At 43.3% G+C, this 21,863-nt stretch overlaps 1 protein-coding gene across 2 annotated transcripts; it reads left to right on the top strand.

Annotated features, from left to right (window-relative positions):
• Positions 1 to 60: 60 nt before the first annotated feature.
• DNAJB4 (DnaJ heat shock protein family (Hsp40) member B4) lies at positions 61 to 20,108 on the top strand. 2 transcript variants are annotated; one of them, XM_050306882.1, is made up of 4 exons: positions 61 to 189; positions 11,995 to 12,284; positions 14,301 to 14,875; positions 16,429 to 20,108. In XM_050306882.1, exons 2-4 carry the CDS (start codon positions 12,074 to 12,076, stop codon positions 16,660 to 16,662), a joined length of 1,020 nt encoding a protein of 339 aa, XP_050162839.1. In that variant the 5' UTR covers positions 61 to 189; positions 11,995 to 12,073; the 3' UTR covers positions 16,663 to 20,108. The 2 variants fall into 2 exon arrangements, 1 of the variants encoding a protein (XP_050162839.1); XR_007627740.1 differs by lacking the exon at positions 61 to 189 and having other exon boundaries at positions 11,830 to 12,284; positions 16,429 to 18,228; positions 18,313 to 20,108.
• Positions 20,109 to 21,863: the final 1,755 nt, after the last annotated feature.

The raw sequence follows: 21,863 nt of genomic DNA, 5'->3' as shown, positions 1-21,863 counted from the left end.
TCGCGAGGGTTCCAGCGCCGCTGATTGGGCCGCGGGGGTCACGTGGGGCGAGGAGGGTGGGGGGGAGCGGTGAGGGGCGCGGCGCTGCCGGAGCTGCGCGCGGGTCTCGCGTGGGTTGGTTTGGAGCGCGGGGGCGCGCGCGGGCAGTGCCGGGAGCGCGCAGGGGCCGGGCCAGGGCGGCGGCGCTCGGTGAGTGCGGGGCTCGGGGAGTGCGGTTGGTGGCGGTACCGGGGCTGTCCCCCCTGCCCGGCGCGGGGAGCGACGCGAGCGGCCCCGGCGGGAGGGCGGGAGGCTGCGGGGGCCGTTGTGCCGCGGGCAGGGCCCGCTCCTCTTCCCGCCCAGCCCGGCCCGGCCCGCCCCGCCGGGCCCCGCGGGCGCGGCCGCGCTCGCTCCGAACGGCCCCGGGGCCGTTCCGCGGCTCCGCCACTCGGGACGGGCTGTTCGCCGCCTCCTGCTCCGATCACCGCTGCTGTGCGATCTCCGTCCCCAGCGGGGTTCCCTGCCGGGCTGCAGGAGAGCGGGGCAGGGACGCTGTGATCCGGGGGTGAGCTCTCCTCAGCGGGCTGGCAAAGGCTGCACATCTCGATAAGGTCAGGGGATATCTCCTCAGGGGCTGACGGTGCTGCAGGGAGCGGCCGTGCCGCTGCTCGGTCCCTTCTGAGGAGATTTAAAAGTATTACTCGAACTGTTGCTTCTTCTCGGGCTCTCGGTTAACATAAATTTAATTTTTTTTTTTTTTTTTTGCTGTTAAACCGAAGCGTGTCAGGTCTCTTCCAGCCTAAATGAGAGTGTTTTCTTTGTTGTCAGTACTTAAAAAATTGTTGATTTGGACTTTTTGGGGTGTGTGCAGGGAGGGAGCAGCTCTTGAATTCGCGTAAGAAAATACATCTCTCTCGGCTGCCCTCCTTCCATCCTGCGTGTTGGTTCCCCGCGGCCTTAAGATGATGAGAAACGGGATCATTTTAATGACCTTTAGTCGCAGGGCTGCTGAGGTCACGTTATCCAGTCCAGGTAACCCAGCTTTGTGGCGTTGTAGCTCAGAAAGGTTTTAAGAATAACATATTCCACCAAGTAAAAATTCCTACGCGCTTCCAGGCCCATTAGTGTGCATAATTAGAGCCTGCCGATGAAAAAATCTGCTTATAAGAATTAATATATATTTTCTATTAATGGAGGCGGGGCAGGGAGGAGGGGGAGGAAGGGAAGCAAAATCAGCTTGGGAAAGTGGGAATTTAATTCTTTCCTGCTGTTCTTAAGGACTGATTTTACCCTGGAATTATTCCCCAGCCTCTGCGTTGTCGAGAGTGTGACCGTGCGCGCCGGCCGCGCTATGCAAAGAAAGAAATTGAGCAACAGCGGTTGATGACGAGGCGTTTAAGCCACTGGTGGCCACTGGCTATGTCTTTCGTGGCTCTTCCCTGACTGCAGAGCCGTGGGGAGCATCCACTGCTCTGCTTTTTCACTGTCACAAACAAACTGTGCCGCTGATTCTGTGCCAGCTGAGACGAGCCGGTGGCTGTGTCATTGTTTTGAAAAAGGGGCTACAAAAAACATTTCTTGGGAATGTTGATTTTTGCTTTTTGCTTCTATTGGAGGTGATCGCTGTATTTTTAATTTTTAGGGAGTCAGAACATGAAATCCAGCAAACTGAAAGAGGGAAGGTGTATAACACCTACATATAAATACTTTGTCTTTATTTCCCCTGTTCCTGGGTTGTTCTAATGACCTTAATTACCAGTTCAGGAGTTTAAATTCTCTCTGTATTTCCCGTGCTAGCACTTTAACCTCTCTGCTAGAAAACCACGGCTCTTAAGCACTCTTGTCTCCATTTCCCTTTATTAAATGATACTTCTGACAGGAGAAATATCCTTATGGGATTAATCCTTTAATCTCTTCATGGAGTGGGGTGAAGAATCCCTTAGCAGGGCTGACTGCAATATTCCAGCAGCACACCCCAGGATATTCTGTTTTCTCACCTGCAGAAGTTGCTCATTGCCTGCTTTCTCCAATCTGCCTTCGAAAAAATTGAATTTCCTAAATTCTTTTAAAAGGTCTTTCAGTGTTTCTTTTGGAGATTGGAGGAAGGTGAGTCTGTTAACTCAACTTGCTGGATCATGACATCTCTCATGGTTTCCAGGCCACAGTTGTTTGGGTTTTTTTTGTAATCAAAAACAGTGATGTCGAAGTGTGGAACTGTCCAAAATCTGTCCAGAATCTGCAAGGTTACCAGTAGAGAACTCCCTGAAGTAGCTGCTGAGAGGAGATGGAGCTGCATCCAAACAACTGTTGATCTGTCAGGAGCTTTCATATTTACTGCATGTGCACTGAGGTAGAAATTGCCCATTTCAGATCCACAGTTTGGACAATGTTTGGATAACTTTTATATGCTGAGTTTGGAAAAAAAAACCTAAAACAACCAACCCTCAAATCTTTGTTGTTTTAGGCTTACATTCAGTCACGCTGCTTTTCTTAGTTTTGATATGTTTAATATATTGAATCTTTGAAGAGAAACCGTGTAAATATTGCAGATATTTCCCATTTTACTGTTGTGAACCTCATTTCAGGCGTATTTGAGTTCAATTTTGACTGTCTTACAGGTGGGTGTTGAACTGGATTAGGCCAGCGTTGCTTTGGGTGTGTCAAAGGCAGGAGGATAAATCAGAGAACACTCATTTTTTCCTGAAATAAAGCTGCAGGGAGACTGTGGAGCACCCTGCAGGAGGAGTGTGGGGTGAGAGGCAGCTGGATAATATGAGTCAGCACCACCAGTGTCATCAGTCCTCGGCCCTGACTTGTTTGAGGGGGCTGCGTGGTTTTGTGGGGGTGTCATGGGAAGGGAAGTTTGGAGAGCAGGGAGTTTGTTTGCTGTTCACATCTGCAAAACCCCTCCCAGATCGGGGAGAAGAGGGAAAGGCCTTGCTGGGGTAAATTGGGCTGTGGAGCTGGAAATGGAATTGCTTGTAAATGGGGATTGAGAGAGGCAGAGGTGGGGACTGAGGGATTTGGAAAGGGAGAACAAATGAATAATGCAGAAGTAGCTGCAGAGGGTGGAAGTGTCTTTAAATATCCCTCTTTCAGCACAGCACTGAAGATTCAAGTCCTATTAATAAGTGTGCAAATACTTTGTTAAGTTCAGGCAGAATTGATGTTCAGAATTGTCATTTGAAGTGGGAAAAGCTTGATTGCTTTGAAGAGATTGGGACACTTCCCTGTTGCATGGGCCTGATCCCTCACAGTATTCTGATAGTTTAATTAAGTTTACAATTTTATTTGTTCATTTGGGAGTCAGGAAATCGTTATTTTGAACCACACTGTGCATATATCACAGATAAATTTAAAAAAAAAAACATAGAAAGGTAAATCTTTTCTGAGACTGAGGAAGGAAAAATGGAAGAGATGATTGAGAAGCTCTAAATTACTAAATCCCTCCAGTCCATAAAACCGTGATTATGACAAGCTTCTCTTAACTGCAAATCTTCTTAAACTTTACTGTGAGGGTCACGTGCATGTTGTGGGAAAAATAAATGTTTTGCAGTGATTGGCAGTGCTCCATAGGCTTAGAAAGGCAATGAACCTTGCTGACTTAATCTCAAATATCACTCCAAAACCAAAATCAGTCAGTGTAATAATTGGACTCGACGTGAAGGGCAAGAAAACAGGAGATTCTGTAAGCTTCCACTCACCAGAAAAATCAAACCTGCAAATCTGTTGGCTCTGGATTGGTGTTTTCTGCAGAGAACAGGGGAGGGAGGTGTTTTACTCCCCTCTAACAGGTGGCTGTGTGTAAGGATTCTGTGGAATGTTTGGATTAAAAGTGTTCGTTTCCGTGACTGTTTCCTTGCAGCTGTCCTCTAATTCATCACTGGGGTTTGTACTGGGTTTTTTTAGAAGGAGCAGGGAAAAGGTAAAAAGAAAATATGTGGCTTTCTACAGTGATATGTCTTTCTAGGACCTGCTACTGTGCAAAGTTTGAGCTTATACATGAGGGAAAATTTGCATGGAACTCTAGTATTTTATAGTCTCTTAGTGGAATAGCTGCTGAAATTTGCAGAACACTTGGATGTTTTTGTGCTGAATTTTCATCTTGCCACGTTGTACCTTTTTCACCTCTCAGCCAGGCATGCACCATTTCATCTAGAGGAATAAAGCCATTTTAGATATTAGCTGCAAAACACATCTGTTAAACTCTCCCCTTCCACCTTCTTTTCTCAGAACTCTCCTAGGCTGACAAAGAGGGGGGAGCAGCTCAGAAATGTAATTTAGGCACGGGATGTGGTTGGAACATTGGAAAGACTAATGAGCAGCTGTTGTGACTTCTCTTGCAGCAGGTTGTGGTTAACACAACCAGGCCTGCCTGTATTTCTGCCTTCTGCAGGTGAGCTGAAGCACACTCTTATTGACAGGCTGGCCTTTCAGGGGGCCCAGAGCTGTTCTGACATCTCCTGTCCCAGTCCCTCTCCTGACACAACAGTGCAGTGTTCTCAGCCTTGCCTGTAAAAGTGGCTGGGTGGGATTTTAACCAGCACCCTCTGGAAAAAGCATCTCCTGTGACCATCTCCTTTTGCTGGTGTGAGGACAGAGGGATCACATGGGCACAGCTCCTTATTTGGGAGTGCATTAATGACCCTCGTCCTGTTGGGGTGGAATGGCAATTAAAAACACGGCAACCTGGCTGACTCTGCTTTTCCAAGTGGATTTGGGGGCTTTGCAGTTCTTCTCTTCATCAGGGCTGAAAAAAATAGCTCATTTTCTACTGAAAGAGGCTTTTGCAAGAGGACACGACTTCTGTTGGATCCTTAATTATGGAACATGACCCAAGTACTGATAAAACTCCAGATGAGCCCATCAGCCTTCAGTGTAAACCTGGAGGGTCTGTTCATCCTTAGGGAAATATTTCTGCAACGTGTTCTGTTCCAAACTGGCACTGTGGTGGTTTTTGGTGTTTTTTTTTTTAATAGAACAAATGCAAATAGTTTATCAATGATTGTCTTCCCAATGGTTCTCAGCCTGACTTCAGGTTCAGCTCAGGTCACATTTGAGTTGTGCCAGTGGCAGCTTCCCAGGGATTTTTTTTTCCAGGAGCTGACCTGTGAGGACTGTCTTTATTCTACAGGTGCTCTTATTCTCTGCTGCTGCTTTGCTGAGACAACAGGTTATTAATTGTATTGTTTGGTGGAAGAAACCCTTTAGGATTACTCTGATATAAATGACAGAATTGCCACCATGGTTAAGGTAAATGCCAATAAATTGTTCTGAGTGACAGTTTATTTTTTTCTACAGCTGAAAGGCTAAAAGAAGAGCTCTGTTATGCAGCTTCCACTGAAATAGTTATTAAATGAACCATTCTGGCAGCCCTGATGTTTCCTGGGTGAGGAAGAATTGCCAGAACTAAACTTTGTGAGTGGTATAGAAATAAATGCATTTTAAATGCCTTTAAAACAACTCCTTTTGGTGGGGTTTCTTGAAGGAAACTTGGCAAGGATTGTTGTGCCAACCAGTGCTATTTTTCCATTGTCCTTTTTCCTATGTGTTCTTAGAAGGGTGTTTACTGTAAACACCCCTCTTTCACTGAGGTGGAAAACAATTCAGATAAACTTCTCATGGTTTATTTTTCAGGGCTTGTATAATAAACTGACCTGCAGGCAGACAAATGAGGGTCAGAATCTTTTTAAATTCTTTTTTAATATGTTTTTTATAATCTGACATTCCTGCTTTGCTTTCTCTGTCGAGAACCTTGCAGTGCATCTGTTCTGTGGTATTTTTTCAGTGTCCCACTGACACCATTATTGAGTTTCCAGTGTCCTTTGGCAGAGAATTCTATCACTTGTAGAACTTCATTTTATTGTTTAAACTGGTTTCTGCTGGTTGCATTTAGTGGTTCTGGCTTGAATGGGTGTAGAGTATGAAAATGGTTCAGCCTCCTCCTTTCTCCATCATCTGTAGACCTTGCAGTGGTTTTTTACAGACTGAAGAATTCAAGCCTCTCCAGTTGTTTCTCATGTGGAAACATTTATGTATCTTTTAATTGTCATTTATAGCCCTCTGAACTTTTTTTAAAAGATATTATATTTTAATGCTGAGAAAAGTGTAACATGGAAGCCTGTGACATATATAAAGCATATGTATGGTTAATAAATTAATCCTATGTGATGGGTATTGATAAAATATTCAGGATCTGAGTGTGTTGGCACTTGAGAATCTGAAAGGCTTGTCTTGCAGCAGTGTTTCCTTAAAACAATTACCAGAAGGGCCATAAAACTTAATAAATTCACACAAAAACCAGCTCATCTTGGAAGCAAACTGAATACATCCAAAGTGTTAATCTGCTCCTCATCTTAAATATCTTGTTATATAAGCAGCACGGGAAGGTTGGTGGCATGGGAGTACAGTGTGATGAATGTGTGATTAAGTCTAACTCTTCATTTGCAAATTCCTGTGTCAGGAATTCCCTGAGGCTTGGAGAAATTCCTGAGCGATGGCCATCAGAGCCAAAACCAGTTAGGACAAAAAGCCAGGCTTCTTATGTGTTTAACTTAAAGGGGGTAGTTTGGCTACTGTGGTGGGGTTTTTTTTCCTCATTTTTTTGACCCAGATAGGAAACTTAATAGTAAATTGTGCAGAATTTCCAAGAAAATCGACCATTTTCTTGGAGGAGACAGGGCTTCACTTCCCTGTGAGCTGAGAGGATGTTTCTCCTTCCCACCAGCGTGTTCACAGATGTTCACAGAAGTATGCATGGCAGCACTGAGTGCTGGGAGTGCTGGGTTGGTAAATGGTGCAGTTAATAACGGGAGGGAACCTGTGCAATGTCTGGCGTGATTGGCATTGTTCCTGCTTGACCAATCCACTCGAATAAGAATCCTTTCCCAGGAGCTGTGTGGGTGGGAATTCAGATGGCCACTGATCCTCAGTGAGGAGCTGAGAAGCACTTGTGGAATCTCTGTTCTTTCAGGAGAGGGAAGCCTTAATCTGTAGATGACAATACTTTCTGTGTCTCTTTGTGTGGCCACACTTGGGATGTTTCCTTTGGGTTTCTGGTGCTACCTGGTATTTAAGCAGTCGATGGCATTCCCAGGAGGGCTCAGTTGGTTTTTCATCCTGGCTGACCTGCAGAAAGCTGTTGGGTCCCTCCCAGTGCTGCAAAGGTAACGTGGAAGGTTCTTCCCAGTGTCTGCTTGTTGTTCAGCTGTACTAGAGATTGGGATTTAGTCACAGCAGTCAGGTATTTTCTATTATTTTATGGATTTCTGCATAGGTCATTACGTAAATGTAGTGGGAATAATAATTTCCTGAAGAACCCAAGCCTGTAGCTTAACATATAACAAACTATAGTAAGTTTGAAAGTGTAAGTGAAGTGGATATTTCCATTTGTGCAGAGCGTTTCTGACTGTTGGTACAAACATTTCTGACTGTATTGTTACAAAAAGCAATTAAAAAAAATAAAACTAACTTCATAAAATCTGCTGACAGCACCTGCTGTCTTGTCATGTAGACTTTTCCAAATAAAATAGAAGGCTGCATGAATCACAGGCTTAAAATTTCGTTTGGAAGATTCAGAAGTGGTAACAGTATATCTCTGGTGATAGCAGTGTGCCTTTTCGAGATTAAACACTTCAACTTGAGCTGTAAATTCCTGTGGACTCTGGAATGCATGTTTAATATTATAAACATTTTTTGAAACAGATAGTGCCAATAAGAAATTGAAAATACGGGGCTGATGTAACCTAAATATTATTAATTTAATGGCACGTTTTTATGTGGCATTTCCTTTTCTTTGTTGATTATTTATTTAGGTGTAAAATCAGCCCCAGAATCCTTTATGTAAAGTTACCTTTTTACTTCCACCAAAGTTAGCAGGATGTCCCCACAGACAAGTGGGGAAGAATCTGATAAATTTGGTAGTAACTGGCCCATGAGATGTGTGAATAAACGAAGCTTTTCTTCCAGGGCCATTGATTAGAAAGCATTGTTATGCTCTGCAGGTTTCACTGGGAATTTTCTGTTAGCTACATTAAAAAAAAAACCTAATTGTTGCAAAACTAAAACTTTATTTCTGTATGTGATAGCAGCTACTGAATAGTTCTGTAGTGAAAGTAATTCATGAATGGGGTTTGCATGTCCAAGGTCTTAGTGTAAAGTGTATAAAAAGTATAAACATTTGATATAAACCATTGTCAAAATGTTTGGCCTTTTTTTTTTTTTCTTTTCTTCTGTGGGAAAATAATGGATGATCTTTCAGGACACTTTATGATTGTGTCTGGGTGTGCTTTCCTCAAACCACTGTAGACAAATACGCATTTATTCCATTCATTAGTGTGGGTTTGCAAATATTATGATACTTAATTGTGAAAGCTTTTCCCGGGGAGGGATTTGGCTCCCCGTGCCTTGACATTTACGTGCTCATGGGTATTTATAGTTGTGATCTGTCTGGAATTTGCCTTTGTGGTTTTGTTCGCTCTTCAGCTTGTTCTGTGATCTGGTCCTGTCGTTCTCAGTTCTGTTCGTGAGGTTTGAGAGGGGAGGAATGCAGAAGAAATGCCTTAATTTAAAGGGAAAAATGAACATTGGACTGTTGACTTTCTCACTGCATAACAGGAGTACCAAAACATTACCCTAAAGAGCAGGAGGACAGGTCTGAGACTGCCCAGTTGGGCAGAAAATGGTTTTACAGAATTGAGCAAATAGAAGCAAAAGCTGCCCAGATACCACTTGATGCTGGAGTGATGATGGTAACTTTTTTCTGTGTATGCTGGAATGAAATGTAGCTGCTGTGCTTGAAGGCTGTGTAATCAAAGAGCTGATGATACAGATGGTTGAGTCATAATTGATATATCAGTCAGAGACAGTAGACTGAGGAGAGAAGCTTTTGGGTGGGGAAAGTTTTTATCTGTTTTGGTTTTGAGGTGGACTCAAATGCAAGGGCTTACCGACAGAATGCCCTCTGGGGTTTCCAGGTTCTGCTGGAAAAGAGGAACACAACGAGGTAGAAATGTAGAGACTTGTAAAGAACAAAAGAATCCTATAAAGAAGGTCATATAGCACAGTAGGTAATGACTTTACCTGGGTTTGGGGGGGACACTTGTTCAGGCATTTCAACAAAAAGTATTCCAGCATATGGGAAGCAAAATCTTTTCTCAGTCTAGAAGAGTTTTTTCTAGGTGTATGTGGTAACAAGGAAGATAGGACTGTAGCAGTACAGCTGAATATTTACTTGTATTTTCTGAAGGCTGTTTTGTTTCCTGTTCACCTCTGCTTATTTGGAGGGACTGCAGTGCCAGAGGTCCTTGTTGAGGAGAGTCCACGAAGGCTTTTCCTTTGCTTTTGGTAGTAATCCTGAGGAGGAATATGGGATAAAACAACAAAATGAGCAGTAAAGAATTGCAGATATCAGATATTTGGAGTTCTGAAAATCTTTGATTTATTATCTTTCCTTGAAACTGCTCTGATGAGAGAAGATTGGAAGATGTTAAAACTGACCACACTTAGCAGATGGATTTCACTGTCTGAAGAAGTGCTGGTATGATCAGATGTAATTGTAATTAGCATGATTGCTAGATGTCCATCTTGTGCACACTAGTCTTTTAAGAATAATTAATATTAAAAAAAAAGTTTTCCCTACTTCTAAGAGGGTAATATCTCTCTATTACAAAGTGTTTAAAGAACTCAATAAGCATGTGAGAGGAACTGCAGCCTACATGTATTTCCAAAAGATCTCTGGTTGTAGGATAAAAGGAAGGTCTCAATATGGAGAAAAAGAAAGAATATGCTTTCTGGAAGGAGATGTCATTGACTCTTAGAAGAGATGAGATTCCAGGCTCTAGATTCATTCTGACATGAAGATCTCGTGCAGGGCAGGAAGTAGAAGTGATGCAGTCACTGCTGTACATCCCACTCAGAATCCTAAGTAATTCAGTTTTTAGGGAATATCTTACATAATTAGGGTATAACTCAGCACTTAGGCCAGAATAGAGGGAGGGAGAGGATGCCTGAACACTGAGTCACTGTGACTGTCAGCAAACAGTCCCCAGGGAACTGTGGTACAGAATTTGTTCTGTAAGGGTTGCAAATTAAGGTGAAGAAACTTTTTGATTTAAGGAGAAATCCTCGTTATTGAGGCTTTTAATGTAGCCTGTGAAATTAAATAATGTTTTACCAAAGGGAGGGAGGGGATGGCTCACTAAGGCCTGCTTATTGCACTGCTTGAATATCCTTTTGATATTTAAAAGGAGACACATGTGCTTAATATAATATTGTCCAAAGGTTAAAACTGCTCAGTAAAAGCTGTAAGTGAAGCAGCTCCCCAGGGAGTGGGACTGTGCTTCACATGGAATCTGCTCAAGTCCTCTTGGAATTCCAGCTGGTGGCCTACTGCTTTCAGAACTACATAGTGGAGAAAATATTGATTTTAAGGTGTGGGTTTCACAGGCTTTATCTGAAATACAACCTGTAAATTAACTAAAGTAGGACTTTGAAAATAAAGATGAGAAGGTTGATTTAGTAAAAGATGAGCTTTATTCCATGTGGAACTCAGCAACAACTTCCTCCCTCAGCTGTAAAGTTAATTGATTCTGTAACCTTGTGGCTCCCAGTGTGCCAAAAATGCAAGCCCTGAGAGATTTGGTGACAAGGGGAGCTGATTCCTGCTTTCAGTACCCTTTGGCCTCTGTTACATTTGAAATAATATCTGCATACGTTTTTGCTTTCTCAAATACTATTACATAAACTGGAAAAGAACAGATAAGATGTGAGGATTACAGGGAATGACACAAGTTTAAAAAGAGGAAGAAAAGTTCCAAATCTTTTTCTAGTAATCCCTGGTTAAGGAGACACTTTCTGTCTCTTCTGATCAGTGCCTTTGAAGTTAGAGCAGGTTCTAGAAAACAACTTCACATACAATGCTCCCTGAGGCAGAGGATTAATGGGTTTTATTGTTAGAAGGCAGGCAGTTGACCTTAGTTCGTAGTAATAACTTCATAATTGAGCCTAGGAGTGTCTTCATATGGGTAACTTCTAGAGATGGCCAAGGCTGGTGTGTTTTAATACTTTGTTCCAGGGAGGGGTAATTTTTCCAGCTCTATCAATCAGTCTTGAAGTTTATTCCCCTCCTGATAAGTGGGGATAATTTCTTGACCTGTAGCTTTTAGCAGAGATACAGAAGCAATCTTGCAGGTTAGAACTTGATGGTATTTTCCCTACAGAGCATGACAAATACTTCAGTAGTAAAAACAAATGCACAAGAACCAGGTATTTTCCTGTTATTAACACCTCATCAGGGGAAAGGTATTTGCTGTACTTGTCCAGTAATCTTGATGTTTCCTCTTCGGTAGAAGAAGGCTGGGATGGGAGTTAGATCAAAACACAGCAAAACTGTAGTGGTTTGGGTTGTGGTAAACAAAGTGGGGTTTTTTTGCTGCTCGGTAGTCCGTGACTGCAGTCAGGTGGGGGGGGGGGTGGCTTGATTGAATTGTTAAACAAAGGAAGTTACACTTTGTGAAGGTTTGTGGTTAATTTGGGTGTAAAACCTTCCCTGCGCTGCCGGAGAGGCTCCGAAGCCGCCGTGCTGGGAAGGCGCCGTGTCTGTACACACAGCGAGTCGAGCGCTGTAATGGCTGCCTGTGGGCACCGCAGCTCTGGGGCTGCGGGTGGGAGGCGGCGTGGCCGCTGTAACCTCCCCCCGTGGGCGTGGGAGGGTTTGTGGGGAGGGATTGGGGAGGGTTTGGGGGCAGGATCTCCCTGTGCGCAGCCGCCGGGCCGGGGAAGTGACGTGCGGGATTAGTGGTGGTTCTAGAAAGAGCCGAGACGCTTCGAGCGCAGGGGAGGGCGCTGGGCAGGGCCGGGGCTGCCCCGGGGATCGTTCATAAAGGAGCTCCGGGGGGGAGGCAGGGCTGGAGAAACTGCCCCGCGGTTCTGGATGGATCGCGGCCTTTGCTGATTTACGGCGCTTCTCTCCGCTTGGATCCCGCGGCTCATCGCTTGTTTTTCCTCCTCCTCCAGCGTCTCCACCTTGCCGAGAAGACACTGGACGCTGCTTTCTTTGTAGCAGGGGAAAATCTGAGCTCCTCCGCCGCTCAGGATGGGGAAAGATTATTATTCTATCCTGGGGATCGAGAAAGGGGCTTCTGACGAGGATATCAAAAAGGCTTACAGAAAACAAGCCCTGAAATGGCATCCGGACAAGAACAAATCTCCCCACGCAGAAGAAAAATTCAAGGAGGTTGCAGAAGCTTACGAAGTGCTGAGTGATCCCAAAAAGAGAGACATTTATGATCAGTTTGGGGAGGAAGGTATGTATTTCTCTGTATTTTTGTATTTCTCTGGTCGGTCGCTTCCATTATGTTGAATGAGGCAAAACAGAGAGGAAAACACGGTATGTGTTGATTTTTAGGCAGTGTATTTGTTTTGGTTTGTCAGTTTTTAAAATGTAAAATGCATTGCTGGGCTTTAATGCTGATACAGTTGTAATTTCTTATTTTAATTTATTTTTTAAAATTTTATAAATCCCAAATTCTTAACGGGCAAAAAGTTACCAAACAGAAAAAGTTCATGTCACTCAAAACCAGTTTTCTGGATCTCTTATCTTGCACTTTTGAGATGAAATGCAAAAGAGATGTGTTCTTTTTTAAAATTTTTGCCTGAGGGGGCAATCTGCTTGATCTAGGCAAGGCAGTCCTTCTGAGCAGAGGCCCAGGTGTCCAGTCCGTAGTTGTCCTTGGCTTTGTGCCTGGAGAGGAAAGAATTTGGCTGATGTCATGAAATACCAGACCAATTTTTTAGCTTTAATTGTAAACAGTGATAACATGCCAAGAGAATGAGGCCTCAGAAATGTCATATTTATCCTAAAATGGTTATCTGCAGAGGATGGCTTTTTTTTTTATTTTTGACCAACATGACTTTCAGTGTTACGATGGAGCAACAGAGGAAGTCATTAACATCCCTTGCCATAAATGTATCAGAAATTCCACATGAAATAGTGGCTTCCCTCGTGGCAATTGTCTGCTCGTTGCTGTTCACTCAGGGCCATGGTTTACTCTTACACAGGAGGACACTGAAATAATTTGTCACCATTACAAAGAAGGGCACTTTGGGGAAAGGTACAAAGTAGGAATTGTTGGAGTGGTGAATCTGGAGGTGTCTCCTGATGCCTCAGCTGCTCTCTGAGCTCTGCAGTTGCATCTGAGAGTGCAATCAGTAGTTGTAAGGGAAAAGGCAGAGGGCTGGGTTTTGTGGGAAGGAGGAAAGGCTGTGTTTTTACAGCCAGGAACTTGATGTACCTTCTTGGCCAGCTGTTCCAGGAGGTGTCCTTCTGCTGTCACAGATTGAATCCCCTGGTCTGCTTGTCTGACATTACCAGTGCTGTGACAGAAGGATTTATTCCATGTTGCTGAGTACTCCTGATCTGATCTGGTATTGAGATGGGAAGGCATTCTCTTGTCTTACTTGGATACAAAAAACCAAGCAAGGTTCTTAAGGAGACTTTCACTCTTTTCATCTTAAAGGTTTGAGAAAGTATCCTGAAAGGGTCAGAGCAGAAGAGCACTGTTACAAGGAAATAAAATACTTGATTGTCTGTTGGGAAAGAGGCATTGAAGAAAATTGAGTTTTAGCTGATTTTTAGCTGGGTTTGGAATGGGAACACAGGAAGTACAAGGGACTGTCCAGAGAGAATTGTAAAGGAAGTGTTAGCAGGAAGGAACAAGATGTAGATCTTTCCTTGAGGAAGATGGAATAAAAAGAACAAAGCTAATTGAGAACCTTGTTATTTTTTGCACAGAGACATTGATAGTTCTAAGATATTTTATTTGTAGCTGCTTTGTTACTGACAATGCATTGCAGGCAAACAGAGGTAAAACTAATTAACAGTGAATTAATGCTGAGCTGTAGAGACTGTGGGAAATGTTGCATATGTGAGAGTGCATGATTTTCCCCACAAAGTGATCTTGTGGAAGGCTGCAGTTCCCTACAGACTTTGCAGGACTAGAAGAGAACAAATCAAGCAGACCTGTCCTCTGCTAATTTGTTAAAATACCTATTTTCAATCACGTGGAATAAACCTGGCAGTGTCAGGATACCTGTTCTTCTGAAGTCCTTCTGGAGCTTCAGAAACTTTGTTGCTGTTCAGGCTGTTGAGTTAGTGGTTGGTACTGCACATTCTCCTGGTGAGTCCTCACTGAAAAGCAGACCTTTGGCTCTGCTGTAAATATCTCTTTGACTCACCAGTTCTGATATCATGACACTCTATAGTAGCAAAGCTTATACTAATACTCAATTTGTTTGTAACTTTGCTTCTTTGTCCCTCCTAGGTCTGAAAGGAGGAGCTGGAGGATCCGATGGACAGGGCGGTACCTTCCGGTACTCCTTCCACGGCGACCCCCACGCCACGTTTGCGGCTTTCTTCGGTGGCACAAACCCCTTCGAGATCTTCTTTGGGAGGAGGATGCCCGGTGGCAGAGACACTGAAGACATGGAGGTGGACGGTGACCCCTTTGGATCCTTCACCACCTTCAGCATGAACGGCTTCCCGAGGGAAAGGAATACAGTCGGCAGCCAGGTCCGCCGTAAACAGGATCCGCCCGTGATCCACGAACTCAAAGTGTCCCTGGAGGAGATTTACCACGGCTGCACCAAGAGGATGAGGATCTCCCGCAAAAGGCTCAACCCCGACGGCAGAAGTGTCCGAACAGAGGACAAAATCCTCACCATCGAGATAAAAAGAGGGTGGAAAGAAGGCACCAAAATCACTTTCCCCAAAGAAGGCGACGAAACCCCCAACACGATTCCCGCCGATATTGTTTTTATCATTAAGGATAAACCTCACTCTCATTTCAAGAGAGATGGATCAAACATTGTCTATCCTGTTAAGATCAGTTTAAGGGAGGTGAGTTCCTCTTTGCTAAAGCTCTGTATGTTTGAAGTTGTTACAATACCATACAGTGGCAGCTGGGAAGTTTTAGGATTTGGGGTTTGGGTGTCTTTTTTTTTTTTTAATTAGAGTTTTGCTTTTGTCAGTGCATAAACTACCACAACACACATTTACAGTGAAAGCAATAACTTTGTGTTGATAAAAATGTTGTATTATTTCCAAGCTGTTGACTGTAGAGGTGGAAGGGTAAGAGTAAGGGTTGATACATCTTTAATCTTCAAACATTATCTTTCTAGCTAGTGATGATTAGGCTGAAGTGACAGACACATTAACAAATCCTATATATTATGCTCCTTGCTGCTGGGTTATGGTTGCTATTTCTGTAGGATAAAGTAGAAATGCCTCAAGTATTTTCATTGCCAGGAGATTCTAAGTCTCCCTTTTTATGTCATAAGTTATTTCAGTGTGATTTCAAACTACACAGAGATTGATTTCATGAAGATAAATAATCGTGAACAGGTGTAAGAGGAGCTATATATAACAACAAAAATGGTATAGCTCTTTAAAATTCCATTCCAAGTCAAAACATAACTGGCTTTCTGAAGGAAAAGTCAGAAAGGCAACTTCAGAGTTGTTAAAGAGTCTGGAGCCTCAACATAATCATCATTTAAAAGATAATGTGGCTGTGTGTAATGTAGTTTTTCTTCCTAATTAGTGTCAGGTTAAGCAGTAAATTCTTGCTTGCATTATAAGCTCTTTGAGAAGGGAGCTTAATGTACACAAATGATTCTGAACTAAAATAAGTGTGAACTGGGGTGAAGCACTTGAAGTAGTGTGAGGGAGGGAGAAAAGACTATTTAATGTTAACGTGGGTAATACAGTTTCTTCAGAGAGAAAAACCTGCTTGGACTCATTCCATTGTTATGTAAATTGGACATTATCAGTGTAGACTTAGTGTGCTGAAGCTGGAGGAATCCAAATCTCATTATCAGAGATCCTAGTAGTGAAAACAAACTGTTGGATGAAGCAGGAGGTGAGGTCTAATGTTTTAATGCACCAGAATAATTGTTAGTTTTTCTTTGAATATCACAAATATCCACTGAACACAGCTCTGAAATTTGATGTGCCTCTGCTTATAGACACTCAGATGTCCTTGTGCAATTGGATACAGGTTGATAGTGTATTAGAAGAAACCCCTGTGCAATGTAAATAAACAGAAAATGAAACGGGAATCTGTAATTTCCAATGGCAGCTTAGAGGACTGACATCTCTAAAAAGTATGAGGAGTTCACTCTGCTCAGCTCCCTTATTATTTGAGAAGGTCTTTGAAGGACACAGAAGCTCAGTTACCCTCCAGTGGCCGTTGTGTGAGGTCTGTAAATGCAGTGACGCTCAACGGCAGATTGCAGCCTCCTCTTTTGAACAGAGGAATTTGAATTTTGACATCTCAGTAGTGCACAGCAGAAACACTGTTCAGAATCCTGGTCACTTCTAAATAATCCAGATTCATTTGTAGGTACAAAAAACCCCCAAACTGACCGATTTCTTATGTTCCCACCTTTGTTTAGGCTTTGTGTGGCAGCTCGTTCAACGTGCCGACGATAGAAGGAAGAACCATCCCCATGACGGTAAACGAAGTGGTAAAGCCCGGCATGAGAAGGAGGATTATAGGATATGGTTTGCCATTCCCCAAAAATCCCGACCAACGTGGAGACTTAATTATAGAGTTTGAAGTCGTTTTCCCAGATAACATTTCTCCAGCCTCAAAAGAAGTGCTTAGGCGAAATCTTCCCGTTTCGTAAAGTGCAGGACTGTGTTTGTCAACAGATTAAAAATAGGACACTGGAAATGCAGAAGACTGGCAAGTCTGTGCTTTTTAAAAGTGCAATCTGTAACAACTAGTGGAATCTTTGTTTTTTTTGTTTTGTTTTGTTTTATGGGATGGGTGGGGGGGAGTACTGTAATGCTGCATGAGAAGAAAAGGGTTCAAGTACAAGTCATACAGGTGAAAATTCTGCAGTAAAATTTACAGGGAAAACCACTCCTTTTGTTTTACATCTTCCTAATCAGCAAAATTTATTCATTATTTTGCTTACTATAAAATGCAGTAATTTTTTTACAATATTTCTGATACAGTACTTGAGCCTCCAAGTACTTTATTTCTTATATCCTTACCCTGTCTATAACATTACACATTTATACAGAAGTTGGAGATAGTACTAGAAATACACAGATATATAAATATTGAAAAGAGCAAAACATGAAAGAGATCATTTGAGTTTGTTGCCTTCCACTGCACAAAGCAGAGGCTGGCAAAATCAGGTTGGACTCCTGAACCAATCCCCCAGTGCCACGAAAGCATTCTCCCTGTTGTCCCAGAAATGTCAGCACTGCACTGTGAGCACAGGGCACGTGGAATTCCAGGCCCCTGAGACCAGAGGGCAAGTCTGGAACCCTGGCAGTGCAGGACCAAGTTGGGGTGCACTGGAACTGGAAGTCTGTGAGCTGACAGGTTGCACCCAAGCGTTGAGGGAAATGCCACTGCAAGGCCACTCTTACTTATCTTTGGTCATGGAGATGGAAAGATGTTCCAGTAAGAGAGAAAATATCACTTTTCAAGAGGAACAAGAAGGAAGTTAATCAGTTTCACCTCAAACCATGGTAATGTGATGGAAAAAATCCCCCTGGAATGCATTTCCAGCAGGTGATCAGGAACGTTCAGCACCGCTGTACAGTGGGGAAATGTTGCTTGACCAGTCTCATTGCCATCTCCAGTGAGCTTTGGGGATGTCAGGAGAACAGTCCGTGGTGTTTGCCTTTTACATCTGCAGGCAGGCTGATGAAGTACAGGTCAGGTGAAGTGGAAAGTGAGGTGGATTTAAAAGCTGGCCAGATGAGTGGGCACAAAGTGCAGATGGAGGCAAGTCAGTACTGGTGTCCCCAGTGACTCAGGACTGGGGCCAGGACTACTCAGCATCATTAACCACCTGAATTACGGGATGGAGTTTCCAAATCATATGAAACGTGGGAGGAGTGGCTGATGTACTGCCTTTCTGAGGGACCCCAGCAGGCTGGAGAGCTGGACAGAGGATTCTCACCAAGTCCAGCGAAGGGGAATGCAGCTGACCAACAAACTGACTGTGAGCCAGCACTGCAGCCTTGTGGCAACAAAGGCCAGAGCTCTGCTAGCAGATGGAGGGAGATGATCTCTGGCAGCCCTGATGAGGACACAGCTCGAGTACTGGACCCCCCAGCCCTTGGAAGATACAAATTTGGTGGAGTGGCTCTAGCAAAGGATCATCCATGAGAGGCTGAGCTGGAGCTCTGAGCCTGGGGGAGATCTTGGTACCCGATGTGAGAGGATGAAGGTGGAGGAGCCAGGCTCTGCTCAGTAGCTCTCAGTGACAGGGGGATTCCATCTGAAATACAAGGGAACACCTTTCTGCTGTGAGGATGGTGAGGAGTTGCCATCCCTGCAGATACTCAAAGCCTGAGTGGAGATGTTCCTGGGCAGCCTGCTCCAGCTGGGCATGCACGAGCAGGGGTGCTGCACTACCTAATGCCAAGGGGTTTCTGCCATCCTAAACCGTTCTGTGAACTTGGCCTTGGCACTTTTCTCCAGCCAGCGCTCTGAGCCACGTTCTGCAGAGGAGGCCTGGCCCAAAGGTGGGGGGTACTGGTGACAGTGGCCTGGGGAGCAGCTCTGTGCTGCAGTGGAAAGCTGCACAAAGGACCCTCTGAAAGCATTTGGCTAGGGCAGGTGGGCAGAGATCATGCTGAGCTTAAGCATTCGTTATTTTCAGAGGCCAAATTGTACTCCCACATGAAGAAGAAGGAAGAGCCCAGTTCCTAAGGAAAGTTTGCTTAAAACACAAAGTGGGATAGGGGTTGCCCATAAACTTTCATAACTGAGTCTTTTTTTGAATCCAAACATGAGTTAGTTGTCTTTAGAGTTTAAAAGATGCAGAGAGAGATGGAGAGCCCTCTGGAATAGTCTAGTTTTATAATACAGTAATAGGGCTGGTTCCCTTGATTGTGGCATGGTATTGGGGAAAGAAATGCCTTGTGGGCATGCTTTATTACTTGAGTTTAAAACCAGAATACAGTGCTTTAACAATACTTTCAAAGGGGTTTTTGTTGTTGTTGTTTTGTTGGTTTTTTTCATAAGAAAATACGTAAGATTTGCTGTCAGCCTTTTGCCTGTGGAAATTTAGAAGCTACCTGCTGTCTTAGGTAGCCTAAGAAATAGCAGTGTTACAGATGTGATTCTCTGCGGGAGAGTAAATCAGATGGAAGCTGGGATTTAATTTACAATAACTGTTTAACGAGCACAAGAAGCATCCCATTTCTGTTACTCAGAGGAATAGAATTCCTGGGAGATATTGTTCAAATCAAATTTTTTGACTGCAGTATCAGTTGTAGCTCTAAATCCTACAGGGATTAAACAATTGCTGGAGCAGTATCATCACAAATTAAAAAAAAAAAAAAAATTGCTGCTTAGTGCTTCTGCATATTGTCAACACTATATATTGTTTGTTCCCCAAATTTCCATTTCAGCGTGTTCCGTATTGCATTTCTTACCGTGGTTTTTAAGTAAAAAGTGTAAAGTTGGGTTTTTAACATTCTCTTCTGTTTTGTTACGATGGCAAATGCTACAGGCGACACGACTTCACAAGCATATCATCCTAAAATACCTGTTTGTCAGTTCAAGAGCTAATAGAACCGAGCATTTTGTAATCCAGGATCTTGTAATGATAGTCCAACTTGTAAAAAAAAAAGTTACAGCAACTAGGACTATTTTTTGTAACTATCTTCAGGCGAGGGGAGTAGTGTTACATTGAAGAATTGCAGTATCTTGTGTATTTAGAGGTGTATATAGATTATATATATATATATGTATAGCAAACTAAACTTTTCCAACTGTTTTCAAGCTCAAAGTATAAAACTTCTAGGACTGGTATGAAATAAATGCTTGTATTTCTTTTCTTATGGAGAGTTGACAAAGTATATATTTCAGAAAACAGCATGTAGAATTACTTCCAAATCTGAGAGGAAGCATTAATATCTATCTAATCCAGGATTCACAAAAAAAAAAATATTTTTCTAATCAAAAATGTGCTTAAAAGCTATGTTTTAAAACCCATTTGATTATTTAATAAAGGCAACTTGGGAGAAGGAAGCAAATACTCAGTCACCTACTATATTTGTAACTCCTGAAATACATGGAAATAAAATGGTCGTTCATGAAGTTGGGATGAGGAGGATTTTTGGTCTCCTGAAGGTTGTTTAGGTAAAAGTTACTTTGGAGTTCATCCAGCAAGTCTGTGAAAAACCTCTCCTTCTGCAGATCCTTTTTGAATCTCCCCACCGTGGATCTGTAGGGGAACCTCCAGCTGTTGGAAAGTGGGGGCAGAGCTCCCTTCCCACCCTTTCTCCTTTTTGCCAGGCAGTGGAGCTGTGATTGCTGCACAGCAGGCTTTGTGATGCCCCCAGGGGATGGGGGTTCCCCTCTCCCACTGAGCCACGGGAGCTGTGCTGAGAGCTTGTTGGAGCCTGCTCGTGGCATGCTGAACAAATTTACCCTGTTCCCTCCTAGCATGTGCATCTTCTGTGCTAGCCTGACTCACTGGTAACTGAGAACTGACTCACTGGTGATGTCCTTTGGGGGTAAAACAGGTTTTACTCTACCAGTGACGTTTTCTAGAACTTTAGGGTGAAATTCTGTGCGTGTGAATTCGGGTGCTAGACCTAAAAAATACATGGACGTGTAAATAGCATTGAGTCGATTTTCCTTTGTGGGCAGGAAGTGCTAGTCCTCCTTTGCAGCTGCCTTGAACAGTTCTTCCTGTAGTGCTTCCTGAACAAATCCTGTAGAACCAGGCTGTTCATCAGAAGGTCTCTTGCTGGTTGGCACAAACTGGGCAAGGAGCAACACTGAGCTCCTCGTGAAGAACAGAATCTCAACTCTTCATTTGTCAAATTGCTCAGCAATGGACTTTTAGATGGCATTATTTGTTTCCTTCAGGCTTCTCCAGTTAATTGTTCTCTTATTTAAAGAGAGAGTGCTGTTGATCCCCTTGGGCATAGAAGGTATAAGTGCCCCGTGCCTGTTTTGTTTCCCTGGAATTACTGCCTTCCCCCAGGGAGGAGCTACAACAACAAGTTTGTTAGTCAAGCCTGATTGCTTTATCGAGGGCAAATTACCATCTTCACAGCCCTGCTGCCTTACCTTCAAAAAACTCCAGACCCCACCCAGCCCTGAAATACCAGATGGGTACACCATATATAGTGAAACACCCTTTATATTCTGATAGTGGCGTTTCATGTCCAATAATGTGAATGTTGGTGCCACGTTCTCCACAAACTTCATGGCTTTTGCATGCCAGGATTCTCATTTCCCTTGTTTTGGAGTGAGAAACTGAAGAATGAACACCTGTAGTATGCAATATTCTTGGATAGAAGGATGAAACCCATATTTTTCTTTTCCCCTTTTTTTTTTTTTCCTTTCCAAACCCAAGGCTAAATTTGTATGTTCTAGGTACTGCTCTGATTAGATCTGCTCAGAACCTTTGACTCTGGGTTTCCTCACAGCCATTCATTCTCTGTGCCTGCCTGGTCTGACTCCACATGCCAGAATCCTTTTTTTTTCCTTCTGCAGTGGTTTGTCTTTTATTCTGAAAGGCAGGTGATGTGGTAAGGCAGTGCTGCTGCTCTGCAGCTTCCTAGCACATCCCTTCAGAGGAGCTGGATGTCACTCTTCACATCTGGAGTGGATTCAGCACTCCAGTGAAAGCAGGGTGAGTGTAGGTTGGAGCACAGCTGTCTCCTCAAGGTGAACATCCAACTGTACAATATTCTATGGTAGAAAACGAAACATTTCAAATCTGTTAAGTGTTACACTTTTCAAATATTTCTGTGTTAAATACCAGTATTTCAACGCTGGAAATAGGCTCTTAAACTTTGCCTGTTAACCTTTGCTTTATTAACCCTTAAAGATTCACAG

Source organism: Myiozetetes cayanensis, unplaced genomic scaffold (assembly GCF_022539395.1).
Source record: "Myiozetetes cayanensis isolate MyiCay16 unplaced genomic scaffold, myiCay2020 scf12, whole genome shotgun sequence".
In the NCBI taxonomy this organism is placed as follows: domain Eukaryota; kingdom Metazoa; phylum Chordata; class Aves; order Passeriformes; family Tyrannidae; genus Myiozetetes; species Myiozetetes cayanensis.
The sequence above is the reverse complement of the archived record's forward strand: the minus strand, read 5'-3'. Positions and strand labels throughout refer to the sequence as shown.

Coding starts and splice junctions, on each gene's coding strand:
- DNAJB4 (XM_050306882.1), top strand. CDS start 12,074: ATGGGGAAAGATTATTATTCTATCCTGGGGATCGAGAAAGGGGCTTCT. Junction 12,285..14,300: donor TGATCAGTTTGGGGAGGAAG/GTATGTATTTCT, acceptor TGTCCCTCCTAG/GTCTGAAAGGAGGAGCTGGA. Junction 14,876..16,428: donor TTAAGATCAGTTTAAGGGAG/GTGAGTTCCTCT, acceptor ACCTTTGTTTAG/GCTTTGTGTGGCAGCTCGTT.